The sequence below is a fragment of the Hippoglossus stenolepis genome, chromosome 1, assembly GCF_022539355.2.
Source record: "Hippoglossus stenolepis isolate QCI-W04-F060 chromosome 1, HSTE1.2, whole genome shotgun sequence".
NCBI classification, from domain to species: domain Eukaryota; kingdom Metazoa; phylum Chordata; class Actinopteri; order Pleuronectiformes; family Pleuronectidae; genus Hippoglossus; species Hippoglossus stenolepis.
The window spans coordinates 24,696,544-24,723,821 of record NC_061483.1 but is presented as its reverse complement, the minus strand read 5'-3'; the positions used below and the strand labels follow the sequence as shown (position 1 = coordinate 24,723,821).

The 27,278-nt window shown below is 40.6% G+C and overlaps 1 protein-coding gene across 1 annotated transcript in view; it reads left to right on the top strand.

Moving 5' to 3' along the window:
* Positions 1–27,278, top strand: part of LOC118111346 (leucine-rich repeat-containing protein 49) — a 40,579-nt gene that overhangs the window by 1,663 nt on the left and 11,638 nt on the right. The window contains exons 4-13 of the mRNA XM_035159857.2: positions 31–270; positions 395–494; positions 1,021–1,224; positions 2,068–2,134; positions 8,977–9,120; positions 14,114–14,175; positions 17,130–17,277; positions 19,413–19,496; positions 21,217–21,392; positions 22,150–22,245. Of these exons, the coding sequence (XP_035015748.2) occupies positions 31–270; positions 395–494; positions 1,021–1,224; positions 2,068–2,134; positions 8,977–9,120; positions 14,114–14,175; positions 17,130–17,277; positions 19,413–19,496; positions 21,217–21,392; positions 22,150–22,245 (1,321 nt within the window). The remainder of the gene's footprint in view (positions 1–30; positions 271–394; positions 495–1,020; positions 1,225–2,067; positions 2,135–8,976; positions 9,121–14,113; positions 14,176–17,129; positions 17,278–19,412; positions 19,497–21,216; positions 21,393–22,149; positions 22,246–27,278) is intronic.

Here is a 27,278-nt window from a genome sequence, read left to right as displayed (position 1 = left end):
TGTACGTCATCTATGATATCATCTCTGTAGGAACCAGGTTGCTTGCGTGCAGCCAGAGGATATTTGTGAAGACAACACCACCCGTGCCATCATTTGCCAGTGACTCTACAGATATTGCACATCATGATGTACCACCAGCAGCTGCCGCTCTGAGTGGCTCGGCTGCACTTTCACCTGCTGCACAAGAAGCAAGCGACAAATCTAAGAGACCAACCAACAGCACTCAAGCTGCATACTACCACGATGTCTTAAACCTTCCCAAGCCAGCTGGTAAAAATTGCAATATCACTTAACACATATTTTGACATTAGGAAACAGTTTTTTAGAAATTTGGATATTTAATACATGACAGCTTTACCCGTGCTGTTAATTCCGTGTGTAATGTCTCTGCCAGGTGGCTCTGGAGGATACAACAGTGCTGCTCCCGGTGTCCCCTTCACCCAGTTGCCCTGGGACAGTTTTGAGTCTGGTTTTCAACGCATTGACTTGGACAGGTACCTCTGCCCTGTTGTTTACTTTTGGTGTTGTAGAACATCTGGGTTTAGCTGGAAGTTGCTGTAAACTGGACAAAAAAACTGTATGAATTACAATCATGAGTCATAGCAGTTCTCTGTATCTTTACTTGCAGTGTCTTTCGTATTCTCATGTCATCCTTATTTTAGCTTAATGAACTCAGTCTAGCTGTTAATAGTATTTACAGTGGAAACCACAAGACCTTCATCTAAATTGGCAAGTGCTGTAGGTCGCCACCAGGGAGCAGCAAAGTCTCAATTAAAACCCAACCCATGTCTCCAATGATCAGTGTTTGCTGACAAATAATTGAGAGATCAGGAACATCACACTTGAACTCTATAAGACTGATTGTTGTAATGAAAATAATTACAAGTCACATGTTAAAAATGCTTTCCTGTAAAAACATTTTTATATTATACATCTCTAATAGCTCGTCGATAAAAATGTCATGAAGATGAAGTAATGATCTGAATAAAACCTACATTGTGAAACGTTTTCCTTTTCCAGGCGCTGTCTCGAGAAATGTCCTCAGCTGGGCATCATGGAGAAACTGCAGCTTCTCAACCTCCAGCACAACCTGATCACAAGAATCCAGCATTTGTCCCATCTGCAGCAGCTTGTTTTCCTGAACTTGTACGACAATCACATCTCTGAAATGACTGGCATTGAAGCTCTAAGTTCTCTCAGGATCCTAATGCTCGGGAAGAACAGGTTCGTTTTCATTACAGACACAGTCACAAGCACAGGAATACAAGCACATGTCACATTTGTCTGAATTGCCTCTGTTATATGTTGAAGGTGTTAATGTGTAGTTTATATTTGTAGCAGTACAGCATATAATGAATAATGACTATGAATTTTTCTTTTTTTAACGTAACATATTTAAAGGAGGTCCCTGGTTTAATATGAAATGCAGCAACACTTAAATATTGAAAAGTGGCCAAGCAACATCCTGATTAAATGTAGATGTTGCTTGTATCTTATTTAAGACATTTTGGATTTAGAGTTTTAATCATTTAATAAACTAGCTGTTTTTACTTTTCCAGTACTTTTCTGCCCAGTTTAATAAAATAAACCTTTATTTCAGTGTTGGCCATTTTTCTTTTTAAATGTCGACACAGTGATTGTTACAAAGATCTTACAGATGCACATGTATTCCACAGCTATAAAACATGAGACCCATCTTTTGAGACCTACTTCCACGGTCAGGTGCAGTTTCCGAAGAGAAAAGAATTCTCTTCATATTCCTTTGGCATTTTTCAAGAGACCACAGCCTTTCATCATGAACTGTAACTTGATCTGAATCTATACGGACAGTCCTGAACAATAAGTCACTGTACACTACTGTAAGTTCTGTTTCCCTGGGGAATGTAACCTTTTGATATGCTTGTTGCGCTGCCAGCTGTCCTCCGCTAGCAACCACACACAAACACACACACTCTCTACCAGGTGTCTTCACCTGGTACAGTCATGAGAGCTGAAATGTTATTGATTGATTTGTGACAATTTGTATTTCATGTCCATTTTATATCAATTCTTCCTGATACTTCTCAGAATCCAGAAGATCCGCTGCCTGGGAAGCCTGTCCAAACTGAATATCCTCGATTTGCATGAGAATCAGGTACCTGCTCCCACCTACAGCATGTGTGTGTGTGTGTGTGTGTGTGTGTGTGTTCAGTCTTGTTCGTTTAGTCACCCAAACTGTAACTGGATTCACAATGTTAAGCTGCTAAGTTCTGTAGAAGTGTATTGTCTCCTCTACCTCTTCCACACTGTTGATAACTGCTGGTTTGTAATGTGAGACGCAGATCTCTGAATGCTAGAGTCGTATAGACTCGACAGCGGGAAACCAAGCAGGCGTGTGAATTTATGTAGTCATCTTATTTCACTGACCTATAAAAGGATGTCTACCCAGGGCAGTGGTATTAGCTGAATTGTCCAGTTGTTACTGTCAAATGAAACTTTAAATAGTGCCGCTCTATTTTTTAGATCTGGTGTCCTAAACACTCTTGGGAACACGTAGGTCATGCCTGGGAAACACTGTGACATATTTATGCCAGAAATCATATTGGTATTATAATCATTCTTTTACCTACCTAGGGAGTTGTCTTCAGCTTGTGATTTAGTTCCCAGCACAGTGAGAGAACAAAGGACTGTAAATCATCAGGGTCTACTCCCACATCCATTTTCTCAGTGACCACAGTATAAGTCGTTCAACAGGCACATTTTCTTTCTGCACTTTTTCAGTTCACAGGTACACCTCACTAAAACAAATGCAGTCTAATAAATCCAATAACTTCTGCATCCATGAGAGCTATAATGTTCAGTTTGTGTTTTAGCGAAGTGTTGATTTAACTTTATCGTAATTTTGGAGGCTGCAGTTTGGCACTGCTCTTAAATTCTATTGCGTTATATGGACACACAATTTATCACCATATTGCATATTGAGATCAGATATATATATACCATGCACACAGTTTATGATCTGCAAACTGCTTACATTAAATATAGGTTGAATATCAATTATCTGATATAGTTCAAATAGATTAATTGTGACCATACAGTAACTGAAAAAAAAATCACCCCCCTAAAAATATTTATTTTGATACACAAAATCTGAATCATTATCCACCTGTTCATAGATATTAGCAGTCTGCACATGCCGGATTCTTTTCATAAAGATCTCTGCATTATTTCTTGAGAAATTCACAAAAAAGTCGAAAAACAATCTCACAGTGGTAAAGGAAGTATAAAAAAACAATCCTGGATCCCAAATCCTGATCCCTACCAAAACTTAGGGAATTCTTCTCAGATGTATTTATATTTTGTGCGCAATCTTGCTTAAAATCATTCGAACAAAAAAAAAGAAAAAGAAAAAGGATCATATGGTTGAATAAAAACCTTTGTAAAACAATTTCAATCAAACTTGAACCTTCTAACCTCCATGAATGTGGGATTTGTTTCAGGGCTGCTGTGAGAGACTGCATTAGTTTTAAGCTCCAGTAGGTGTAACTAAGAAGCTGCCAACAGAGTGTGTGTTTACAGCATTGGCAGTGGCTTTTAGCTGTGGCAGATTAGACTATTCTGCAATTAATCTGAGTATACATGTATTATTAGGTGCTGTTTGCTCAGCCTCTACAGCAGGGCCTGGCTCACTGATATCAAAAGCCAGAGAAATTGAAATGATCCAAGTAACACCGATGTAAGGTGAGGATTTTAGCCAATCAAATAGAAGAAAGAAAACAATACGATAGATTAGAAAAGTGTCCCTTGGTCAAATCCGTGTTTTGCCAGCAGTCTGCCTCCGCCCCCTCCTCAGAGAGCAACTCCAGACCCCTCTAATGTTGGCTCCTCTTTACACGAGCAGGCGTCCCAATTACTATTCAATGACTGCTCAGTGTTATGTTATTTTCCCTCACACAGGATGCTTTGTTTCCCTAAGCCCCATGCATTGGCTCTCTTTCCTACATCTACATCTGCACAGTGAATTTAAACATTACTGATAATGTGACAATTAAGTGAGTGACTTTAGAATGAGGTAATAAATATAATCTTTCGTGCTGTCCTCGCTGGTAATGAAAGCACATTGTATATACAGGTAGCCATTTTTTGGAAGGTGCCTCTTGAGGAGCAGATGATAAAGCTATTATTCCGAGCGGGACAGGTTTCTTTTCAATTACTTACACCAAAGCCTCCTGCTTTGTGCACTTAAACAACTGTTCAATCGGCCATATTCAACTTTTTCCAAACTCGCCAGAGACCTGACCACCCAAACGTAATGTGAATCACTACGCAATGATAATACAAGACGATGAGGTGAGGGAATTCAGCAGGGGGAATCAATAGGCGAATGAATTAAAATAATGAAGTCATGGTTATTCTACCCACTCAGGTTGTTGTCGAGTTTCTGTCGTCCACATAACACCAGCTGCTTGTCCTCTTACCTTTGGTTTGCTCTCTCTGACCACAAGTAGTACATCACTGTCATCATTTCTTCCTCACAATCTTTTCACTCATTTTTATTTCTGTAGGAGGAATGCCATTTCATCTCCAGTTTTTGAGTACTATTCAAGAGGAGATATTCTCTTTGGGAGTGTGCATCCAACTCACACACTCAGTCTCAGTAAGAAGTGATGAGGTCACAGTACAAAGTGACCTGACCTTGTTGGATAACCTTTTTTTATTCACATTCTGATTTTCTACTAATGTTTCACAAAGATCTCAACATAAATCCTCTTCTTTCTCAAATTCTGCTCACATATTTATTCAAATGAAATCTTATAACTGCACCACAGACCAAACATTACCTTACTATATTCTGCAAGCCCGACCTACACCATAGGAATTCATCATGTGAAATACAAGATCCTCAAATATCTTCAGACGAGGTTATCCAAAGTCTACCTTTTAGTTTGAGTAGAGATACTGTGTCCGTGTGTTGACAGATATTTGATATACAGACGCCTGTCCTGTGTCCGTCAGGAATGCCCAAGTCTGGTTCTAAGATGATGTTGTTTCAATCTTTGCAAGTGTTTTTGCTCATATTACTATATACAGGGATAGTTCACTGCACACGTGGTTAATTTACATCTTCTGATATTTAAAGCAGAAAGGGTGTTCCCTCCTGTGAGACCATATACACCACTATTGTAAAGCCTTTGGATGCAGCGTGATGATCTCACTCTGTTGTGTGTCCAGCACCAGATGAGACTGTATTACTATTTCTACTCAAATTCTTTTAACAGTGCTGCTGACTGCATATGTTCATATGTGGTCAGTAGATAGAATCCTCTTTCATTAAAGTTAGTATCTATATTGTCAAACTGACAATAGTCTGTGTCTTGAGGTCTCATACAACACACAACTGACACACTTACTGGAGTTGGACACAACTGGAGTTGTGCCTGTAAGAACTATTGATTGTCAAAAAGTCTAATTTAATCATATATACAGTCTGTATACAGAGCTAGCAATGCAGAAACAACAATCGAACCAAAAACTTTATTGTCTGTCACATAGTAACAGAAAGTCTTTGACGTGGCTCAAGCAAAGAACAATATTCAGAACCTTAACAATAAGTGTTGAAACAGTTTAACAGTAAAAGCATGTCAGTGAAAACAAGTTACAATACCAGCATCTATTCTGTGAAAAGAAAAGATTGTAGGTATGAATATCTGTATGCAGTGTTAGGAGGGGTAAATACGTTTCCCCACAGATTAAATAATACTCTACATGTCATTTGTAAGGTATTTCGTGACATTACACAAAGTTAGTGACCAATTTTGTATTATCTTTTATTTGCCATAACATTATTTAGTGAGTGAAAATAGTAGTAAACTCGGGCTACGTTGTAGCACTGACGGGCCCGAGCACAGGCATTTTCAAGCCTGTTGTGGTTAGTGGAGAGAGCGATCAATGACCAAGCGCACGGCTCTGCGTTGCATGCGTTTTGCGCACTGCGGCAAGGATAAACGCTTCACTTCCTGCGTCCGTCGAGCGATGTCGATCCTTGCCTGCTAATTGCTCATTACGGTCCACGCTATCAATTGCACATCACACTGTGAACATTTTATGCAAATCGAATGATAGTTGTAAAACAAAGCTTACTTCCTGTTGCCAGTAGGTGGCGCCATCAATATTATTACATACAGACTAATAGATATTTTCAAGTAGGGGCTCTGATGTATTGTGAGCAATTTTGTGTCAATTGGACAATGTTACAACAACTTAATTTTCACACTGATCAGTAGGTGGCGCTATGACCCTGCACTAATATTAATATATGGAGCTGTTCAGGTCAGGATTGTGATTATAGGTCCGAAGTTGGGGGCCGGTTGGATAGTGCAGAGTGGATTCACAAAGTACTTCCTGTTTCATGGCGAATCAGTAGGTGGCGCTATGACACTGAGGAAATATTGACACATAGAGCTGTTCAGGCTTGGTCTCTGATCATGAGACAGCAGTTTGGCGGTGATAGGACAATGCACACTGGAGTTATGACAACATCTTCTCCTTTGGCGAAGGATGAACCTTCGCCGCACCTCAATGTTTACACGGTTTGAGGAAATGTCACAATTCTGATCATGATCCAATGACTTGACTGAGCTCTTTTGAGCTGTTTATTGTAAAGCAGCCAGGAGCAGTTCATCAAAGTATAAAACATGTCACTTCCTGTAGCCAGCAGGTGACGCTGTGATTTTAAGTCATGATTTCTGTGTAGCTGTCATCAGGCCGGGACTCTTGTCTTACATGTCTAGTGTGTAATCAAAATTCTACGCCTCGCCACGGTCACACCGTGTGATGAAATCAAATATACCGAGTCAGTTTATATCTCCATCTTGTTGAGATGACATTCCCAGAAGTTGAAGTTGATCAGATAAAAGCCCTGGGACAAGTTCATCAGAGTAAAATTGTAGAAAATGGCCAAAATGGCCACTAAAGTCAAAATGGTGGGCTTCCTGTTTGGTCTAGCATATCTATCCAAGAGACTTATTTGTTTGTTATGAAAAGACACATGTCCCTATCGATTTTTGTACATGTCGGCCAATCGTAGTGCCGGGGCTGCACTTTAGGGGGCGCTAGTCAGTTATTTTGCCACGCCCATTCCTTAAAACCATCTGAATGTTTGCAGGGGGTGTTGTTACACAAATGCCTTCATTATCAATTTTTCCACGCCCATTTCAAATTACTCCAGAATACAATTACGTTTTGGGGTTTTGGATTCCCTGCAAACTTTGGTAACAATTTGAGCATGTCTAGGCCCTGAAAAAGCCCCAAAAGGGAAATACAAATCCCTCGAAATACAATAGGGCCTCCCACCGGAGGTGCTCGGGCCCTAATAAGAAAAAAATAAAGACAGTATATACAATTCACAGATCCATAGAGCATTTTGTTTTCACTTTGTTACCTTGCAAATAAAAATACCCCTAGAAAAGGCAATTGTTACATTTCTGTACCTTTCTGTTTTCCAACAGCATCAGATTGGTGTGAATTGCTTCATAGAGTGAGGAAGATAGCACACAAAACAAGGTTGTAGTTCTCAAACAGTTGATATACTCACACAGTGAGGTGGTTAACACAAAGCCTGCATTACAAACTCATAGGCAAGTCAAGTTTGAAAGACGGTTGCATTTACCAGGCAGGGAGGAGACATACCATAACTGAGTTTACACAAATGTATTGTATGTGTCTGTGTTGCTTCCTGTTATCCCTCCGCAACAGCCAGAGACCGGAGGCGTTATGTTTTCACATTGTCCGTCCGACTGTCTCACTTGTGTGAACAAGATCTCTCAAGGACACCTTGAGGGAACTTCTTCAAATTTAGTAGAAACATTCACTTGGACTCAATCTGATCAGATCAACTGATTAGAATTTGGTGGATGAAGGTCAAAGGTCAAGGTCACAGTGAGCAAATGTTCTTTTGACTGAGATGTATTAGAAACATCCAAATTCCATTACATCTGGGACAAACATTCACTTGGACCCAAAGACCTGATAAAATATGAAGGTCAATGTCACTGTGACCTTACAAACATGATTTTGGTCTAGTGAACCAAACATCTCATGAACAACTTGAGGGATTTTCTTAACATTCGGTTGAAGGCTAAAGGCCAAGGTCATAGTGACCTCATATGAGTAAATCAAATTATATAATCTGAAACTCCACTGGTTGGTGGAGGCAAAAAGCTGTTATTGGTAATTCTAATCTTTGTTTCTAGTTTAAACTAGATTTCATTGTTGGATTCTTTTTAATATTTCTATTGTTTGTTACCTATTTCACAGCATGTGAAATGTCATCATGTTTTGACAGAATCCTTGAATCCTTGATAATCTTTTGACCTTACCTTCACATGTACAGTGTGCACTACAGAGGGTAAACACATCATCCCCTTTGGGGAACAGCCACTGGGAATTCATAAGAACTGTGTCATTATGACAGAGGCCCCTAAATAATCTCCCCCAGAGAGAGAGAGAGGAAGGGGGGAGGCAGGGGAAGTGTTCACTGCTTGTTTGTTATTATGATTTGAGAAGTCAAACAGGAGTCAGGGCTTGATGCAACTTACTTTAAATCAGTCATTTCAAATCTGTGATACCGATAGTCCATGTGAAAGGGTTCACATGGACTATCGGTATGTGAGAGGAATGGAAGCGTCGTTTCTGTTTCAGTGTCAATTTGCAGAAGGAGTAGCCTCGAGCATTGCAAAGAAAGGGGAGAACACTGCTTTTTGGTTTTCTTTCACCCCTCAACATTAAGCTGCTGCAGGCTAAAGAATTCTAAACGGATTTAATCTGATTATCCTCAAATACATGGCCTGAATGTGAGAGTGAGCACTGAATGTATACAATTCAATTGTGTTATGCTCTTCTGCTCCTACCTCCCTCTGTGTCACTCTACATGTAGAATATGATTATCTAGATCTGCTCTCTGACATAACACCTTGCCTTTACTGTGCTTTCCTGCAGATCTGCAGGATCGAGAACATTTCTCACCTGAGTGAGCTGCAGGTGTTGAACCTGGCAGGAAACAACATCTCCAGAGTGGAAAATCTGCAGAAGCTCGACTGTTTGACTGAACTCAACCTGAGGCACAACTGCATCTCTTTTGTGGTGAGGGGCCTCGTTTCCAATCACTGACCGCTTCAAGCATTTGATTCACTGCATGCTCACTTTACTACAAAGTCATACAGAGAAAAGGGCACCAACTGTTCAGTGAACACAATCTCATTTTCAATCAAGGCTGAATTTACATTTAGGAGGTTCTGTTTTCTCTTATTTGAAAGTATAAGGTGGAGTTAGAAATATAAAAAAAATGTTTTACAAGGTAACCACAATATATTTGCAGGATACAGTAGATACGGACTAAATGACTTTTGCTTTGGCTGCTGTTACTGTATAACAGGACTTAAAACATTTTTTGCACATGTCTTTGGTGATGATGTGCATAGAGGCAGTTCACATGAATCATTGTGACTCATCATGTATTGACTCAATGTCAATAATTCAAATCTGTATTTACATAGCGCTCTATAGTCAGTCACAGAAATGCACAGGTTTTTGTCATTCACCATTTCACACACACATTCTTACAGTGCATCTATGAAAAGCACTTTTTTTTACTATGAGATAAAAAAAAGATGAAGAAGAAGGTGCTGGTGTCGTGCTTCAACTTTCAGTTAATGCCATTCCTCTGGACCAGTTCCTCTGGATGGTTCCTGTTTCCTCTCTTATGGGATCACATGTAGCAGTTTTTGCTGTCACAAAATAACAAACAGAGAAATGACATCAATAGAATCTTTGTCATGGAGTCTACAGTGTGTATGTATCTAACTGGCGTTACCTAGAGAGACGCAGCTCATTATCCACAACCTCCCACCGACTCTCTGGCGCAGATAAAAAGAAACTTGATATTCTAAACATGGAAATTCACTTCCCTTGGTTACTATAGTTTTAATCTGATAAACAGAACAGCTCAAGCCAAAACAGGCCCCTTCATTTGTATGCAAATCCCCTCAGCCCTTTCCTGCTTTTTGGGGTAGAAAATACGAAGTGAATCCAACATTGTGTTGTGTGAAACCACTTCCCATCACTCAGCCTGTCCTCTGCCTCCAAGTTCTGATCAAGAACCACTTTCAGCCCTAATTATTGGATACAATGTTTTATTTGATACATGGGCGGAAAAAAAAACTACCTCTCAGCAGATTCTTCAGTCTCTGTCATTAGTGGTGTTTGCTGCCAAGTGCACAAAATAAATAATCATCCTCCAGGTGTCCATGTTTTTCCTTATATGAAAGAGAAGTCAGATAAAAAGGAGAAACCAAAAGAAAAGCTGCCCCCGAAAACAAATGTCAGATGGTTATTTGCTTGGCCGAGTTATTAAATGAATGCATTATATCTACGTTTAAGTGCATTTTTAAAGAGGTAGGTGCAAAATTTGATCAGACATGCTTTTGCATTATTCACATTATTTAATGCATAAAAATACTTAACCTATTTCATTCGACTGGTTTGTTTGCACTTCAAACACTTCAAATGTAATCCACAGCATTTTCATATCCGAAATTGATTTCTATTTAAATCATTTATATTTGCATATGAATGAAACTTTCACAATAATTATAACACGCTAACTTATAACACATTAGTGATTCATATATCCACAGGAAAAGGTCTACACTTGCTCTAAGGTGGGTCTTCACATCTAGAGATCCTGTGGCAGGCAGTAAGTCATGCATTTTACATCTGTGGCAGCAGCAACAGTTAGTTTTATAAAACAGCTAAAGTTAAAAGTAAAAAGAGACTCTGGATTAGCAGTTATGTGTGATGGACTTGTCTTCTTGTGGGTCAGTATTGGATCAATCAGCATCATGGTTGAAAATGTAAAGAAAATAATGAGAATGTCTGTTCTACATTTTATATACTGTCACATGAAGATCTATGTGGATGAACAAACATGCTGCCTCAAAGTTCTCTGGGAAATTATCAAATTTAATTCAACTTAAACAAATTTGCCACTATACAGTTACAGCAATAATAAGTAATGTCCGAGATGCAAAAATATTTGTTTTAAAAAGTCTTGCAAAAAAGAGGCCTTAAAAGTAGAGAATTGCCTTAAATTCAAATTGGGTGGGTCTTAATTTTTAGGCACATCACTGCCAAAGGACACGGCAAAAAACGTCACCACTCTGCCATAATGTAGAAGACGAATCATTAGTTTTGGTTTTGTTTGTTTCTGCTGACACTGGGGATCAATTTGTTTGAGTGTAACAGACATAAATGTGTTTATTTGGAACTAGTATTTAACTTTTGTTGTACAGTATATTTCCATCGCATGTCTTAAATTTCATTTCAAGTGGTATTAATAAGTCTTACATTTAACAGAGAACATGGAAATGTTACAAAGAAAAGCTCAATCATCTGTAACCAAAAGTCCAAGAGGAAATCTATGTGACGTGTGTTACAATTCTAGTGCACAAAAGCAGAGGCTGACAAGCTGACATCTCAAGTCTGCGTTATTCAAAGAGCAGCCACACACAACAGTGTACAATCTTTGAAACCCCCTCAGCATCCACATGTATCTGTGCGTTTATTTGAGCAGCTTCCCTGCCCCTTTTGTGTTGTGTGCTGTTGCATGCAAAGGAGACAACAGTGATGAGAGGTAGATGTATGTTTGTGGAGTAATGCATCTGCCAGAGCTAAGTATGAGTGTGAAAAACATAGTCACGCAAGCTGTCAGCGAGAAGAGGGTGGAGCAGGAATAAAGAGGTGAAGGCACGGGCACACAGACACATAAATACACCCCTGCAGGCAACACACACACACACACACACACACACACACACACACACACACACACACACACACACACACACACACACACACACACACACACACAGCTACAAAGCTGTGCCCAATCTCACATCAGACGCTGTCCGCTGATTGGTTCTGATCAATCGGGTTTTTTAAATGAGACCATATTGGTGGGCGATTGTTATGCAGCACATCAGCTCAGTGATGACATCATCCTGTCTGAGAAAGGGTTGCTATATTTAGTCGCAGACAGTGTGCAGCGGCTGCCTCTTCACCAGCATCCTTACAGAGCTGGGAGGGGACTCACTGGTAGTGAGGTGGACGGTCAGTATTTGCCAGGATTGGATGGTGTGACTTGCAGTTTTTGTTTTGTTTTTTTTACAAGGGAAGAACGCAATCCTGTTTTGCTGATGTACACCGAATACCATTAGGCAGCTGATTTAAGAAAAAGAAAAAAATCAACACTCTACTGTAGCCTCAATGAAAATAATAACTTTATTCACTATGTTCAATTATTTGTCCTGAATAGAATTATTATTGCCCTACACAGTGATGTTGTTTGACCACTAGGGAGCAAATAAACTCCAAAACCACAAAACAGAAATACAGTTAACAGTATTACAAGTGTTCATGGATCTTGTTTCTGTTCTTGTGTTGTGAACTCAACATACATTGTAAACTAGTCTTCAGCAGAACTCTTCTGTGAAGCGGTACAGGAGGAATTGTTCTGGAGAAAAGTCAGAAATGTTTATTAGGGTGTGCTCTGTGTCTTAAAGTGAAAAGTTGGCAAACATCCATCTTGTTAATGACTTAAAGCTGCATCTCTAAAAAAGAGACCTGTGGGTAAATCTCAATCTATTTGTTATACTGGCATTAAGCTCTGGCTTTAGGCAGTCTCACTATTAGCTTATCGCTAATCTTCGAAATTTGAGACATTTGTTAGTGACTGCGTTTGGCCAAAATATTCCTCTGTAATGTTTTGATTGGATTAAAGGTGCGATGCAGATTTTGTTAGCTTTGGCCAAAGCCATGCTAGCTGTTTTCTACCCCTTTTCACATTATTTATGCTAAGTTAACTAGCTTAATTGGTTGCCGTTTCACCATTCAGACACAAGACTGGTATCAATCTTCTCATTTAATGTTCGGAAAGAAAATCAACAAAGTGGTTGTATAGTGAATTACACGTTGAAAAGTAACACACAATTCAATCTGTTCTAGCTTGTTATAAGATATTTCATTGAATTGATTTATATTTATTTTATCAGCTAAAATTATCTAATCCCATTAATTCCAAAGGTCAAACTTCAAACACTGAAACACCAATGGCTCTTTCCACCAATGCTCCTGATGCCATATACTGTAAAACAATCAGCAAGTTGGCTGCTAGGATGAGTAACTGGATGTGTGGATTAGGTTTGTTGCACTTGTGTGACTAATGTGACGCTGGTACTGTTCTCTGCAGAGAAGCTAGCGTAGCCAAAATGCTAAGCCAATATCCCATTTTAATAGGGGCTGGCAACAGCGCTGAACAAGGCTGTGGGGCGGTGGCTGCAATATGGGCGGATGTTGACGCAGCTCATTCAGGCTGCTGCTGGGCGTGTCCTCTCTTCTTCCATGTGCATCACCGGCCACACACACAGATGCACACGCAGCACAGACCTTGAAACTACCTAACACGATTTCCCCCACACTGCCATCTGATTAGCTGAAGTCATCTGGGTGGTGACACTGCCCACACCCATGTGTCTGCCCCGTAGCCTGCCGGCTGGCCAGCTGCTGCCCATCGCCCCCTACACCTCAATAAGTGCTGCAGTGATTTTGATGCTGCGTCTATCCGACAAAGAAACAACCCCAACCCCAGCCAGTTTCCATCTCATCCTCACCATTGTTCTTGGGAGACGAGGTACAGCAGCTAGTGGGCGTTCATCTGTATGTATATGTGTTTCAGTGAGCTTTTCGAGTCAGCCTCCTGCAGCAGGGGATCTCTGCATTAGCGCAGCACCGGCTCTGCTCTCCCTCCCTTCCCCCTTTCTCTCACACACACTCTCTCTCCCCTGCCCCTCCTCTCCATGTGGAGACAAGGCAGCATGCTCTATGTGTGTGTATGTGTGTGCATGCGCAGGGTGGATGGGGATGCTGTATGCTGGTACTGAGAGCTGCAAGGTGACTGTGGGAATGGAGAGGGATACAGAGCTCTGACGACAGTGACGATGCAGTGCCCTCTTCCCATCCACCTTTTCACATCCCTCCACATCTATCTCTCCCCTCTCCCTCTTTCCCTTTCTCTTTTTAGACTGAGGTGGACCGCCTGCCCTGCTTGCAGCGCCTCTTTCTCAGCTGCAACAACATCACCAGGTAAGAGCTTACAGCGCTTAACTCCCTCCTGCCCGCAGTGCAGGGACAGGGATGGTGGCTGGACAGTGCCACGTCCCCCTCCCTTGGCTCCTGGCTGGGCCTGGCCAACAAAACGCATGCAGAACACACACACACACAGACACACAGACACACACACACACTGAAACATGCAGAGGCACGCACAGGTTTGCTTTAGTGGGCAGTGACTGTAACCTAGAAAAGAACATCCTGGAAGTGCTCTTTGTTATTAGTAATTAACATGCTGTAACCTAAGAAATGGGTGTGACTATTTTTTCAAAGTTCTGCAGACAGCACAGAGGCAGGACGAGGTGAAGGTTGTTAATTTCCACAGGAAATTAAAGGGAGATTAGAGGGTTGAGTGAGTTCAGGAGCAGCACTGCTGGGTGAGGGTGTATAGGATGAAGAGATGAGAGCTCTGTTTTGTTCCTCTGTGGGAACATCAACCTGCTTGACACACTTGTTCCAATATCTCTCTGTTAGCTTCCCTGTCTCTCTGATCCAAGAAAAAGAAATGTCATAGAGGTAACTTATTAAAGCAGCATAGACATCTCAGTGAATAAAGCTGGACAAGGGACCTGTGTGTAGGATTCAGGGTGAGACTGTTCATAAGCCTCCTTGAGCGTAGTCACTTGGTGCTGTGATAGATCTGACCTGACGTTCAAACACAGCCCTGTTGTTATAGTGTATGGTTCAGTATCTGACACGCTGTCACAGGGAGAACCCTGATAAAAAAATCAACAAAAAATGATCAGTTTAGATTCTAAAACTTCTTGGATTACACAGCGACAGCTTCTTCCTAGTACAATATATTAAAAAAATAATAATATTGTGTATATTTTTTTTATTCTCTGTAGTATTCTACATTTAGTAAATGTAATGTTGATAATAGCTTCTCTTTTGAATGTATGGTCTAAATGGCAGCATAGAAACCTGGTACCTTTTTGAAACTGATCAATGCTGATAGGAGAAGACTTGTGCTCTGTTGCTAGGTAGAGGGACAGTCCACATGCGTTTACTTGGTGCAGTCAGTTTGGTCAGTCGAGGATGCTGGGGTTGAAAAATCCCTGGTTATTTTTTCACTCACTATAACATTGCATTTTTAATTTAAACTGCTTGACGGCAGAAAAGAACTGATGTGAATCAGTAAATAACAGATGCAGGAGTTTTAGTGCCACTATAGATGAGGTTGGAGGCGACACAGTTTGTGACCCAACCCCAATCTGCACACACAACACACACACAACACACACACACACTGTAATTCACTTCTCATTGGACCTCTGGTAGTGTCCAGTGACTGGTGTGGAGAGAATTTGTATTACTATTGAACAATTCTCATGGACTAACAATTCCCAGAGGCATCAGTGACAGTGATGAATGCAAAAACGTGGCAAAATATGTATGAGATGCACCATTTGGATCTCTCAAGAAGTCTCATAATCGCTGTAAAAAACACAACCCCATCACTTTTGGTATAATGGAATGTAATTAATCTGTATTGAAAAAACTTATAAAACATGCATGTTAATTAATAACAAGTGCATAAATGCAAGCCACACGTTTGTGGCTAAAGACTCCCCTCATGCTCTGCTCAGGAATTTTATGCATAATTTAATGTTTCGATTAACTGACTCAAAAAGCGTGGTCATAAGTGTTTTTGAAAACACTGGAAAAAAAAGTCTATATGTGTTTTTCATCCCTGTGTACTTGTAAAGTGTGATGATTGTATTCATATTTTTCATAATTATATAATTTTTCATAATTATATAATTTAATAATTCATAATTTTTATACACATATGGCCCTATGAATCCAAAATAAAGCTTAACTAAAACTAACATATAACAAATACATTGATCTAGGTTACTGGTTACTGCATGTGTTAGACCTATAATAGCATTTCCACCCTACATTAAATTGCAGAAAAGAGGTCTGACTGTACCTTTTGTGTGTGTGTGTGTGTGTTTTGGCAGTATGTACAGTCTGTAATGTCCTGTTGTAGTTCTATCTAAATGATACAGATATTAACACTCTGTAATAAAACTACATAAGAACTGATAAGTGAGCCTCCAAACACGCCGATCAGAACTCATCACCGTACCCTCAGCTCGGTGTGGTTAAGACGATGGATACCTACTGTCTTTGCCTTTAGTTTCATGACTTAGCGTTTCGAGTGTTATTTTCTACTTCTACTTTATCTTATCTTCAACTTTGGTTAAACTCCTGGATGTCTGATATTCCTTCATATCAGTCGTACTTGAAAATGGTTTGTGAATTTCAGTCATTACGGTTTTAAAAAGTCTTACATTTTACTTATTGAAACCTGCAGAAACCCTGAAGATAGGAAGAGAAAATATCTCATAATTGATATTTGAATTGTGAAATTTTGCTCTGCATTTGTTGGAGCTACAACATTGTCCCCTGATGGTTGTACTTGTTTCAATAGTTCAGCAAAGGTTAATATCCCTGGCCTCTTGTGCATCCAAACAAACCTCTGGCTAGGTTCAGGCACGGTGCAGTGTAGAAGATCCAAGCAAATGATTCATCAAAGTTATTATCACAAATTAGCAATAAAAATATCTCCTCCGCCTGACATAGCATGACTGTGCTTTTTCATGCCTCCTTTTGCCAAAGGCTGATATCAGCAGTGTAGCGGATCTTTCTTCGTTGCCTCCTGAGTGATGTCAGGCTGCCAGTGTGCTTTCAAAATACTACTACTACTTGTTTTAGCTTGGCTTAATTCTGTCGGTAAAAGCCAAGATTGAAAGTTTAACAATCTGAGGATAAATGGGGGAAGTTGTCTCGCTTGAATTACCCAGAGGATGACTCAAGCTTCCCAGAACTTATTTAGGTCAGCGTGCCTCTCTATCACTGTCAAGCCTCTTCCTTTTGGAAAAAAAGTCTCATTTAAAATGTTCTTTCTTCGTTTCCAGTTTTGATCAGCTAGCCTGCGTCGGAGAGTTGCGCTCCCTTTCTGAGCTCACCCTGGATGGGAATCCTGTAGCCCTGAAGACATGGTACAAGCAGGCCGTCCTGCGCTGTGTGCTTCATCTGAGACAGCTGGACATGAAGCGCATCACAGTAAGACCGGATTGATTAACTGTGTCTGTGTGTGTTTACAAGAGGAAAACTGTCCAAAGGGTTCCAATTACTGTATGGCTGGTAGGTTTAGAGTTTGTTTTAAACTTAGTTGAACTTCCTTCCGGATATCTTTTATTTCTGCACGTTAAATACAGTGATCACACAACCGCAAAGGGCGACCATGATGTGATGTGACAGTTTTCATCATGCTGCATATGAGCGATAGAGGCAGATGTCTGGCTCTGTATATTGTTATAGTTGATGTAATTAAGATGTCACTGAAGACAAATGTTCTTTTGATTTCACAGGTCAGAACAAAGTAAATAATTCCTCAGAGGCAGACTCCAATTCACTGTCAGTGGGGCATCTCTAAGCTCCTGTACATCTTAATGACAATATAGTCTTTATTCTTTGTTCTCTGTCATTGGCATAGCATTCACCATGCTTTTGGTTGCATATTAAAGGAAAAAATGCATCAGTGACTAAACTGAGGTTATGAGCAAAGCATTTAAAACACACATACTGCATGTCAGATCCATAAAAACAATGTGTCTATACATAAACGTGAAGTCATCTTTTATTATACACTGTGTCAACAAAGTTATACAGTGCATATCTGCATGCTTTTAGAGGCTGTCGGCAGCGAGCACCCAAGTCTGAGCTTGTATTTTAAAGGAATCTGAAAGAGCACCACACACCTTGCCCTCAGAACATTCTGCTGAAATTTAAAAAAAGAAACTCATAACTCCAATTTCAACAGTTTTCATGTTTTTACTTGAATTTGAAGGAACAGGCAGGTTTCACGACCCATCGGTCCATTAAATTTCCCGAACGAACTTCTGTCTGTAGCTGTCAAGCCTGAAAACTGAGCTATTTGTCTTATTTCCAGAGAGTTTACTTAAGGGAGATGCAAAGTTTTGATTTGAAAACAGAAAACTCAGCCGAGTGCTGCAGTTTCCATCTCTTTAAACTGTGTCACGATATCGCTGTGGGGGAAAATTCGTAGTAGTCACTGAAGATCTTGATTTTTTTTTTTCTCCTCCAACTAATTTGGAAAAACTTGCCCCTGTGTGCACTATACTGTCAGTAGAGGTGATTTCAGATGATCTGAGATAAGATCTGTGCCCGACTGCTGGAAGATTGGCAATTATTTATGAATGAAATTGAAAAATTAATAACGCAAATTAGGAGATACAGTGGTACTGTTGTGCTTTGGGGTAGAAAAGTGAATGCCGTTCCTCTGTCTCCTGCAGGGATTTATATGTGCCAGCAGCATTTGAATTATTTAAAACAATAAATAGAGCAAGTTAAACCAACACACATACAGTAAAACTGGAGCTGACCAAAGATATTATCAGGTGGCTTATAGTAATTATATTTTATTAAATTGATTAAAACTAATTAACCATATGATCCTATTTGATTGTATCATTTACTTGTAGATACATTTAAAATAGCACACAGAGCTTCTTTATCAAAGACAACAATCAGGAATCTACAATCCTATAAATACATTTGATAGGAAATAAAACATGTTTGAATTGTATTATTCAACTGGAAATATTGCACTGTATATACAGTCTAATGAACTTTGTGGCAGCTACCCAAACATGGATATTGTTATTGCTGAAAACAAGCCCTCACCGTTATCAATTGATCGATTTTGCAGATTCACTTTTGTCATGTTTCCCATTAGAACCAGTCCTCCTCATGAAATTATTTAAACTCATGTCGATCTTCTAAATCCCCCACAACCAGCTGACATCAGTCCTTTACTCGAGTGAGGTTTGCATGTGCTCTCTATTGATCAGGCTGAAGCATCGTCCCTACCAGCCCGTCGCAGACAGCTGAATATCCCCCATGCTCTCCGCTGGCACACTCAGATTGTGTTGGCAGCAGTGCATTCTGGGAGTTTTGGCTTTCCCCTAACAGCTGGGCTCAGATGATCCGAGACTGAAAATCAGACAGATAATCCTGTGTGATGCTGCAGGCCACTGTGAGAATTTTCTCCCAGCCTCCACACACAGGGAACAGTCTCTCTGACGGTGTCTTTTGCGGTTCCCCCCTTCTCATGACTAATTCAGAATAACTCCTGAATGGAGCGGCACTCTGATTGCACTGGCTCTCTTTTTCAGGACGAGGATCGGCGAATGGCTAGTGTGCATGCTCGGAAAGAGGAGGAGAAGAAGAGGGAGAATCACAAGCAGACCATTCATAAGGTACCTCTCTGTGCTGATCTCTTCTTGTTGTCTTTGTCTGCCGGGATTTTGAGTTTAAATTGACAGAAAATACGCAATGATGGCCTGTACATCCGACCCTAGATTAACAAGTGTCCTGTGAAGGGCCTTTTTAATTTGGGTATTCTTAGTAGAAAGAAAATAAAATGAGTTGCAAAGGTTGAAAGTGCTAGAGCAAGCTTTGATAACACATAAGGTTTTGAGTGTGATTATTTTAACCATCAGCTAAATGTTACGTCATTTAAATTCAAAACACATTACAGCATGAGGCCATTATTACTGTGGCTTTCATGGTTAAGTAAGGCAGTGGTCACTAGACACAGGAGGAAGGAGGATTTTTAGAAGTCGAATACAATTTAAAAACAATTCAATAATATGGAAATCATATTCTATCCACAACTACAAAATTACAAATAACACAATCTAATTTAAATTACAATCATGCAGATAATCCTCAGCCTTCTCTCTTTGTCTCCATGTGACCCTTTAGATGATTAGTGACAGCATCAGATGCAGCACCACATGAAACCACATGTGCACGTGGGATTATATATATATGTTTTTATGAACTTGCTCAAATCCATATCAGTTGAGATAATGAGGGTGGTAAATCTGAAGTTAGGTCGTTTATATATTTGGACAATAACCAACCTCCTTGGCTTCATGATGGTACATTTTAATCTGCACATTTTCTTTGCTCAGCTTTCCCATCATAAAACATTTGATGAGAAAGCTCTAAAATATTAGGTCATGTTCAGAATTTTTTTTCACGGACATTGAATACACATTTCATATGCTGTCATGAACTTTGAACCTTTCAAATGCATCCACATGACATAAAGTCCTGTGGGAACATTGTTAATGCATCAAGTTAAAGAGTCCATAGTGTACAAAGTGTTACTGTGTAGGTAAATGGGTCTTAATTATCCTTTATTTCTTCAAAATGGTCAAAGATATTGACGGGCGTCTATTTTACAGTAATGCATGTGTGAGTGGGGTGTGTGTCTGTGTGCGTGTTAATATTGATGTGTGTTCCTGCTGTGTCTGCGCTGCACGGGTGTCTTTTGCTGAGAGGTGGTCCCTGCAGATTGCATTGTCTTTCTGTAACCTAACTCCATGTTAATCCCTGGTGTTGAGAAAATGTCATATTGAATGCTGCAGCCAAGGGTTCATGAGGGCAGAGGATTCACTATGAACTGATACTGACTCACCCCTGCATCAGGGAGTGGCACATTCCATAAGAAAGCATATTGAAACTACAGCTTGGCTAGAAAAGGACAGCAGAGGTAGAGAAATCCTCTTCCTTGCAGGGTCTGTGTCACTTTTCTAATGACAAGAGCAAATCATAGATAAATTAAAATGCTGTGGTACACATGCATACGCAATATCAGATGAAACCAATGGGCTGGGATATCTGCCAAAGTAAAACCAGACGCAGTGCAGGAGGAATAGTTTTAGCTGTGACCAAGGCGAAAGAGACAGGTTCCATTCGCTTTGTATATCCCCTCTGGGTTCTGCTCTGGACTACTGTTTCCCGAAACCGTCTCTGTCCTCAGCTTGTGTGTGTGTGTGTGTGTGTGTGTGTGTGTGTGTGTGTGTGTGTGTGTGTGTGTGTGTGTGTGTGTGTGTGTGTGTGTGTGTGTGTGTGTGTGTGTGTGTGTGTGTGTGTGTGTGTGTGTGTGTGTGTGTTACGCTCATCTAGGAGAAGCGGCGTCTGGCGATCCGTAATGCAGCGCAGCAGTGGGAGGGTGTCAGGGCCTGCCTGGAGCTGCCACCAGCACAAGGTGCAAAAGAAGAAGTGAGTCCAGAGAACAGCCCCGCCCACAGCCCCGCCCAGACAAATGGGCTCGCACAGGAGCCTTCTCCAGATGAGCCAAGGTACACAACACATGACAGATACCAGTGTTTTGTGTCACTTCATGTTTATGTTGCACGGTGAATTGTTGTTTCCCTGTACCTGTGGTTGGTTGTGATGTAGATCTGGATCATTTGATACATCTTGATTGAATCCTATAAAAATACATCCCACCAAGAATTGTAGGTTTCAAGTATTTTAGTTTTTTCGTCGTGCTTGCAGCATTCGTCTAGGGATGGGAGTGTCTCTTAGTGGTTCATGGTAAACATAACATCAACAGTAAGCTCTTAGCATTTAGCTCCGAGGACCACTGTGTGTTTTATTCTTAAATATTTGCTATCAGACACGTCACAAATGAGAATCTCAATTTTATTGTGTTTGCTCCTCTACATTTTTCAAGCCACTGTTCATTTAAGTGTTTGTTTATTTGGGCTTCATCCGACCCAGTTCAGACATCTGTCTAAGTAAACAGTTCTAAGTACATGTGTGAACGCACCCAAATGAGCACTCTGAGGTGGTCTGAGATGAATGTAGCCAAATACTTTTAGCTGTGTAAACACAAATCGTGTCCTGGGCAACATATGAAGGACCGTCTACTCAGCTGACGTCCTCTGACTCACTACAGTTTCCTGTAGTCACTCACTTATTTAATGGTAGAGCTGCGCGCTGTGCACTGATTCCCTGAGATGGGAGCCTGTGAAAATACGAATGATGTATGTTGTGTTCAGATTTCATGTGTTTTTTTAAATTTCCAACTGAAACGGTTCTTTTTCTTTGTAGACGAGTAAGTCCAGGGTCAGGATCAGAGCGACCATTAGGGGGAACGGAGAGCAGACTGCGCACCAACAGCCGTCCAAACAGCCCGCGAGATCCCAAGTAAGACAAAAACCACGAAGAACCAAGAAACTGTGTTACAATACAGTCCTACAGAGCTGTCATTGACACATGAGGTAGGCCTCCTGGCCATATACCATTTTGACACCTTCCTTAGGAAACAATTGGTTTCAGTTGAGCGAATTTAATACTGTTTTGTGCACTATGTCAATTCTCTTTCATCCTTGCAAGAGTCATACATATCTGTCTGTTAGATCAGAGACTCTCACTTTCACACATGTAGAAATATCGTCCCACACTGTCATCCCACAAAACTATTTACCAGTGCTGTTTATGCATTGCATTGCAATTTATTTCTCATTCAGTAAACTCATGATGTTAGGGTTTTCCCAAATTTTCTGGACGACTTAGACACTGTGGTTACTGAGGTGGAGAGTTGTGAATGGATTTGAACTGATATACTCTCATTCTATAGACATCTGAAAATGTAACAGCATCTGGCTCCTTCTAAAAATCTCAGTCTTTCTGAGCTCATCATCTGTTTTTGGTCAAATTAAATACTTATAAGACTCATTAGCTCTGAAAGACTCACTATAGATGGACTCAAAAACTGTTACTCAAGCTGCTTTCAGACATGCACTTAAGTCTGGGCATTTTCCTGAAATGTCCGAGTCAGTTACTGCAGACATTTTCAGGAACTTTTCCTTCCAGCCCTTTAGTAAAATGTAAAAAAATGTAAAATGTGAGAATACAGCAGGTAAATGTCCAGAAAAGTCACAGCCAGCGAGTGGGCATGTGTAGGACGTTGCTAACACACGATGGATGCGAAACTGGCAGACTATTTAAGGATTGCTGCCTGCCTATATGTCGCTTCAGACTCTTTCGTTGATTCTGCAGATGAGTCCAAATTCTTGTAATATTGTTGTCAACCCCAAATTAAACATTACGGCTGAGTCAGTAGCTTCGTCTCCCACCGTCTGCAAAGTGCTGTAAACAAATACACAGTGATTTCCACAGAGGGATTTATATGCCACGTCCTGCTTCCTCCCTGCTCTAGCCGGCCGCCACTCCTCACCTTAATGTTCAGGAAATGTTCCTGTTGTTGTGTTAACTTCTGACCCTGACAATGTCCCATGTGAAAGGCAATCTGTACAGACCCAATGACCTGGATTTTCCAGAGTTTCTTTCTGAAAATAATATCTGTAAAATACCCTAGTTACACTGGTACTCTGTCTATATCTGTTGTAAGGAATGAACACATAATTGATTGGCCCTGAACTATAAGACAACCCCTCACCTCCGAGCAGTAGAGAACATAGTTTTCTTATTATAATAGGGAAAACCCTGCACTGTACATGGCTCCACCCCACCTGTTTAAAATAACATGATTATGCAATGTTTCTAGAAGCTGGACTATCCCCTTTTTTCTTAATTTTTCAACTGGCAGAATGACTTAGACAGGGCATGTAGAGAGATCACCCAAATTATAGATGTGATCCCTGCAGCAGCTGGTTCATCAAACACATCTTGAGCAAAGCAATGACTCCTCTCCTCAGACCAGGGCCGCTGCACTTGAGCTCTATGAGTTCTCTGGGAAAACGGTGTCTAAAGTCGGTTCTCCCCTACCTACTGTTTGTAAAGTGATGTTGGAAGCCCTTTGTATCATCGGTCTGTGCTGAGTCTAATGTGAGCATAGAGCTCTGATATACTTTCCCATCAGAGAATATGATCCAGATGAGTGATGAGGGGGAGGGTGGAGATGAAAGTGTGGGGCTGTGTCAAGGACTGTTATTACACATTTCAGAGCTGACTTTTCCTTCCTACACCAGGATATAAAAATGCCCCCCCCAGCATCCTGACTCACGATTACGTGGAATTCCTACGAATTCTAGTGCATTACTTTTAGTAGTATTTCCTACGAAATCTTGATAAGAACAGCCTGCTCCGGTACAGGGTCTATTATATTTTCATGTGGTCTGTTTAAACTCTGTGTGGTCTAACAGGTTGTTGATGACTGAGACAATTCAGAATCCCAAACACTTATAACTTTGGAATTGAAACACTGCTGCTTTATGAAAAGGGCTTTTACAAAGGAAAAAAAGAAAATCCAGATTTGTGACTAAAAGGTTAAAGGAAGGATAAAACCTTCATAATGTCTGTGAATATGTACAGTAGGTGGGAAATAGAAAAGTTGTTTCATTCTACAGTGTTTGGGTTTATAGAAAGGTTGTAACGCCTACACAGTGTAGCCCAGTTCGCCTCAGATAGCTGTTGAAGTATTACACCATCCTCCCCCGTGTAGAGCAAGGAGGGACAGATGATGGATGACCTTGTCTCTGTTTGTGAAGCCTGTGTAGCAACACTCTTGGCTGTCTGTTGCGTGACATCACGTATCAGGTCGACGGGGGTGTGAGCCCTCAGGAAAATACTAACAGCGGGAGGATGTGTATTCTTTCGCACCCTGAAGAGACAGAGTATGGTTTGTTATAGGTCATCCATAATCCTGCTACTTCAGAATCTGCACAGATTCTTGGTTTCGCAGACAGGTCAGGGGCAGAACCCAACCCATCCAAACATCTGGATCTGCTCAGTGGGAAGCAGGGGAAGACAGCAACTTCTTGGCACTCGTGTGTATGTACAGTATGTCTGTGTGTTTTTCTCTGAGTAGCAAACTGGGGATTGCTCTTGAAACTCTGAGAGACAACTTATGAGTAAAACACATTTGGAAAAGTCCGAACTATATGATTATTGTCACGTTCTGGGAATTCTTTTAGTGCTTGTTGTTTCAAACAAGTTTTGCTGGAGCATAGTTGGATGTAATGTAAATATGAAGTGGTAAATTATTTTATGAATCAGTTTGAAAGAGGTTTGGGACAAACATGGATCTTGATGGAATCTACTGCTGCTGTAAACTTTAATTTCTAATTTCTCTAATAGTCTCAGAAATGTTGCCTTTAAAAACTGGCCAGTGACGTGAAGAGAGGAAAAGATGCAGACAAAGAAAAAGTTGTACATATGACATGAAAAAAAGTTAACTGTGAATGGATCAATGTGATATGTTTTTTGTATTTCTGTAAGAACGACAGAATGTTTATTGCAAATCTGACAACTTTGCACACATTGACCCAACATCGCTGCCTCAAAAGTTAGTTAAATATGATGGAGAATAGGAGCAAAGATAAATCTGCTGCTGTGTTAACATGAATCAGCTCATTTTCAGGGCACAGACTCAAAGTCATGTTTGTCACTATCTCCTAGGCCTCTTTAGACCAGAAGACATTTTACATGCTGTATTACATGAATGATTGAGCTGTGCTAATGGTGCTTTAAAAATGTTGGTGCCTCATTGCTTATATCCAGTGTGGTATATGCATATAGATGTAGTCTCCAAGTCCGCAGAGCAAAACCAATTTGGAAATGCAGGAAACCTGTATTCACTCAAATGGCCAGAAGGGGCAGGGGGGTGAAAGAGAAATCAGTTTCTATAGAAGTCTATAAGAAAATGACCCTTCTTCACATTTGATTTATAACATTGTCTTAAGGAGTTTATTGTCTCAATCACGTGTGGATAAAGTAAAGTATGCATTAGGGCGTGGATACCATGTGATTGACAGCCAATACCGTCCAATGGGTGCATGCCTGCAGTGTCCTCGAGCTCTCACCCCCTGCTCCTCCAAATATTGTTACTTGTAGTTTCATAAAATCCAGATGGCGCTGGCCAAAATGCCAAACTTGAGGCTTCAACACGACCAAAACCAATGGGTGACGTCATGGTTTGTTCCCACTTGGGTAGATGGGATTAATTAGGTGGCTGTGTATTAAGGAAAAATACGATGCTAATGGTGATCTGTGCTCACCATTAGCAGCCTCAATTTGGTGATACATTAAAATGAGGTAAAAGGGAATTTTGACAGCATCACACAAAGAATTATAGAACATTAAGCTTGCGTCGCTGCCAAACTTTGACTGTGTTGCAGGCCCAAGTTTATTCCTTTGTTGTATTGAGGGCAGTTGGTCACTTCATTTAACGGAGGGTTGTGCTGAGATGGAGAGCAGGGGCTTCAGAAACCATGTGCTTCAGAAACACACATTAACAGCAACAGGCTGGTCAATCTGCAAGGCTCAGCACTTACAATGCTTTTTGCTGTCAGGGCCCCAGGGCTCTGGATCAACCCGAGTCAGCGACATCTTTGAAATCCCTTCTTAACATACGTTCATCCTGTCTAACTTTGAGTTTATACTTTATTTGTCTTGGTGTTAAGTTTAAATCCCCAGTTTGCAATTCATTTGATCTCGTATCACTGAATTGGTTCTATTGTTTATCTTATGATTCTGGTTTATTTTGCTGCCCTCTTGTACGCTGATTGTACGATAATAATTACATCTGTATCAGTTGAACCATTTTCACTTTTTAACGGGGAAATTATGAAATTCTGTTTCAGCTCAGAGAGTAATGTTTCATACACATCACCACCACACAGTATTAAGGCTATTACTAAATTGTCGAGAGATGGCCGACCTCTTTTTCATGGGCGACATATAGCTGTAGGATTAAGTGAGGTGTCTCTAATTGAATTAGATCCTGACACCAATAGGCCGCAATAGGATCCATGTAATTGTGACCGATTCTTTGCCCTGTCTTCCCCACTTGTTCACTTCTTCTCTCAGTGTTTGTTGCTGGGTTCATGTCAGGAGGGTATTCAGGGCCACCTGGCAGCTTTTCAGTTGTGATTACTGGGAACAATGTGCGACACTGTGCAGAGTGTGTCCATGGCGCATTTCCAGGCAAGCAGAAGTTACTCCCATTCTTTATGTGACTTATCTACATGTTACCCTCCATGTCCTGCACGGCTGCCACTCCCTCTGATTTTCTGCCTTTGGCAGTCCCTCATCTCGGAGGAGTGGCATATCCTGACGATTTAATTTCCTTTCAGTGTCTGATGCCTCCCCCTCTAGTTCCAGCTAAGAGGAAACAGTTCTTGGTTTGGTTTCCTTTCTCGTAGTCATTGCTGTTTCCGTTCAAATGCACATTTCATTATCTGGAGGAGTGCAGTCATCTTCAATCATTTATGTAC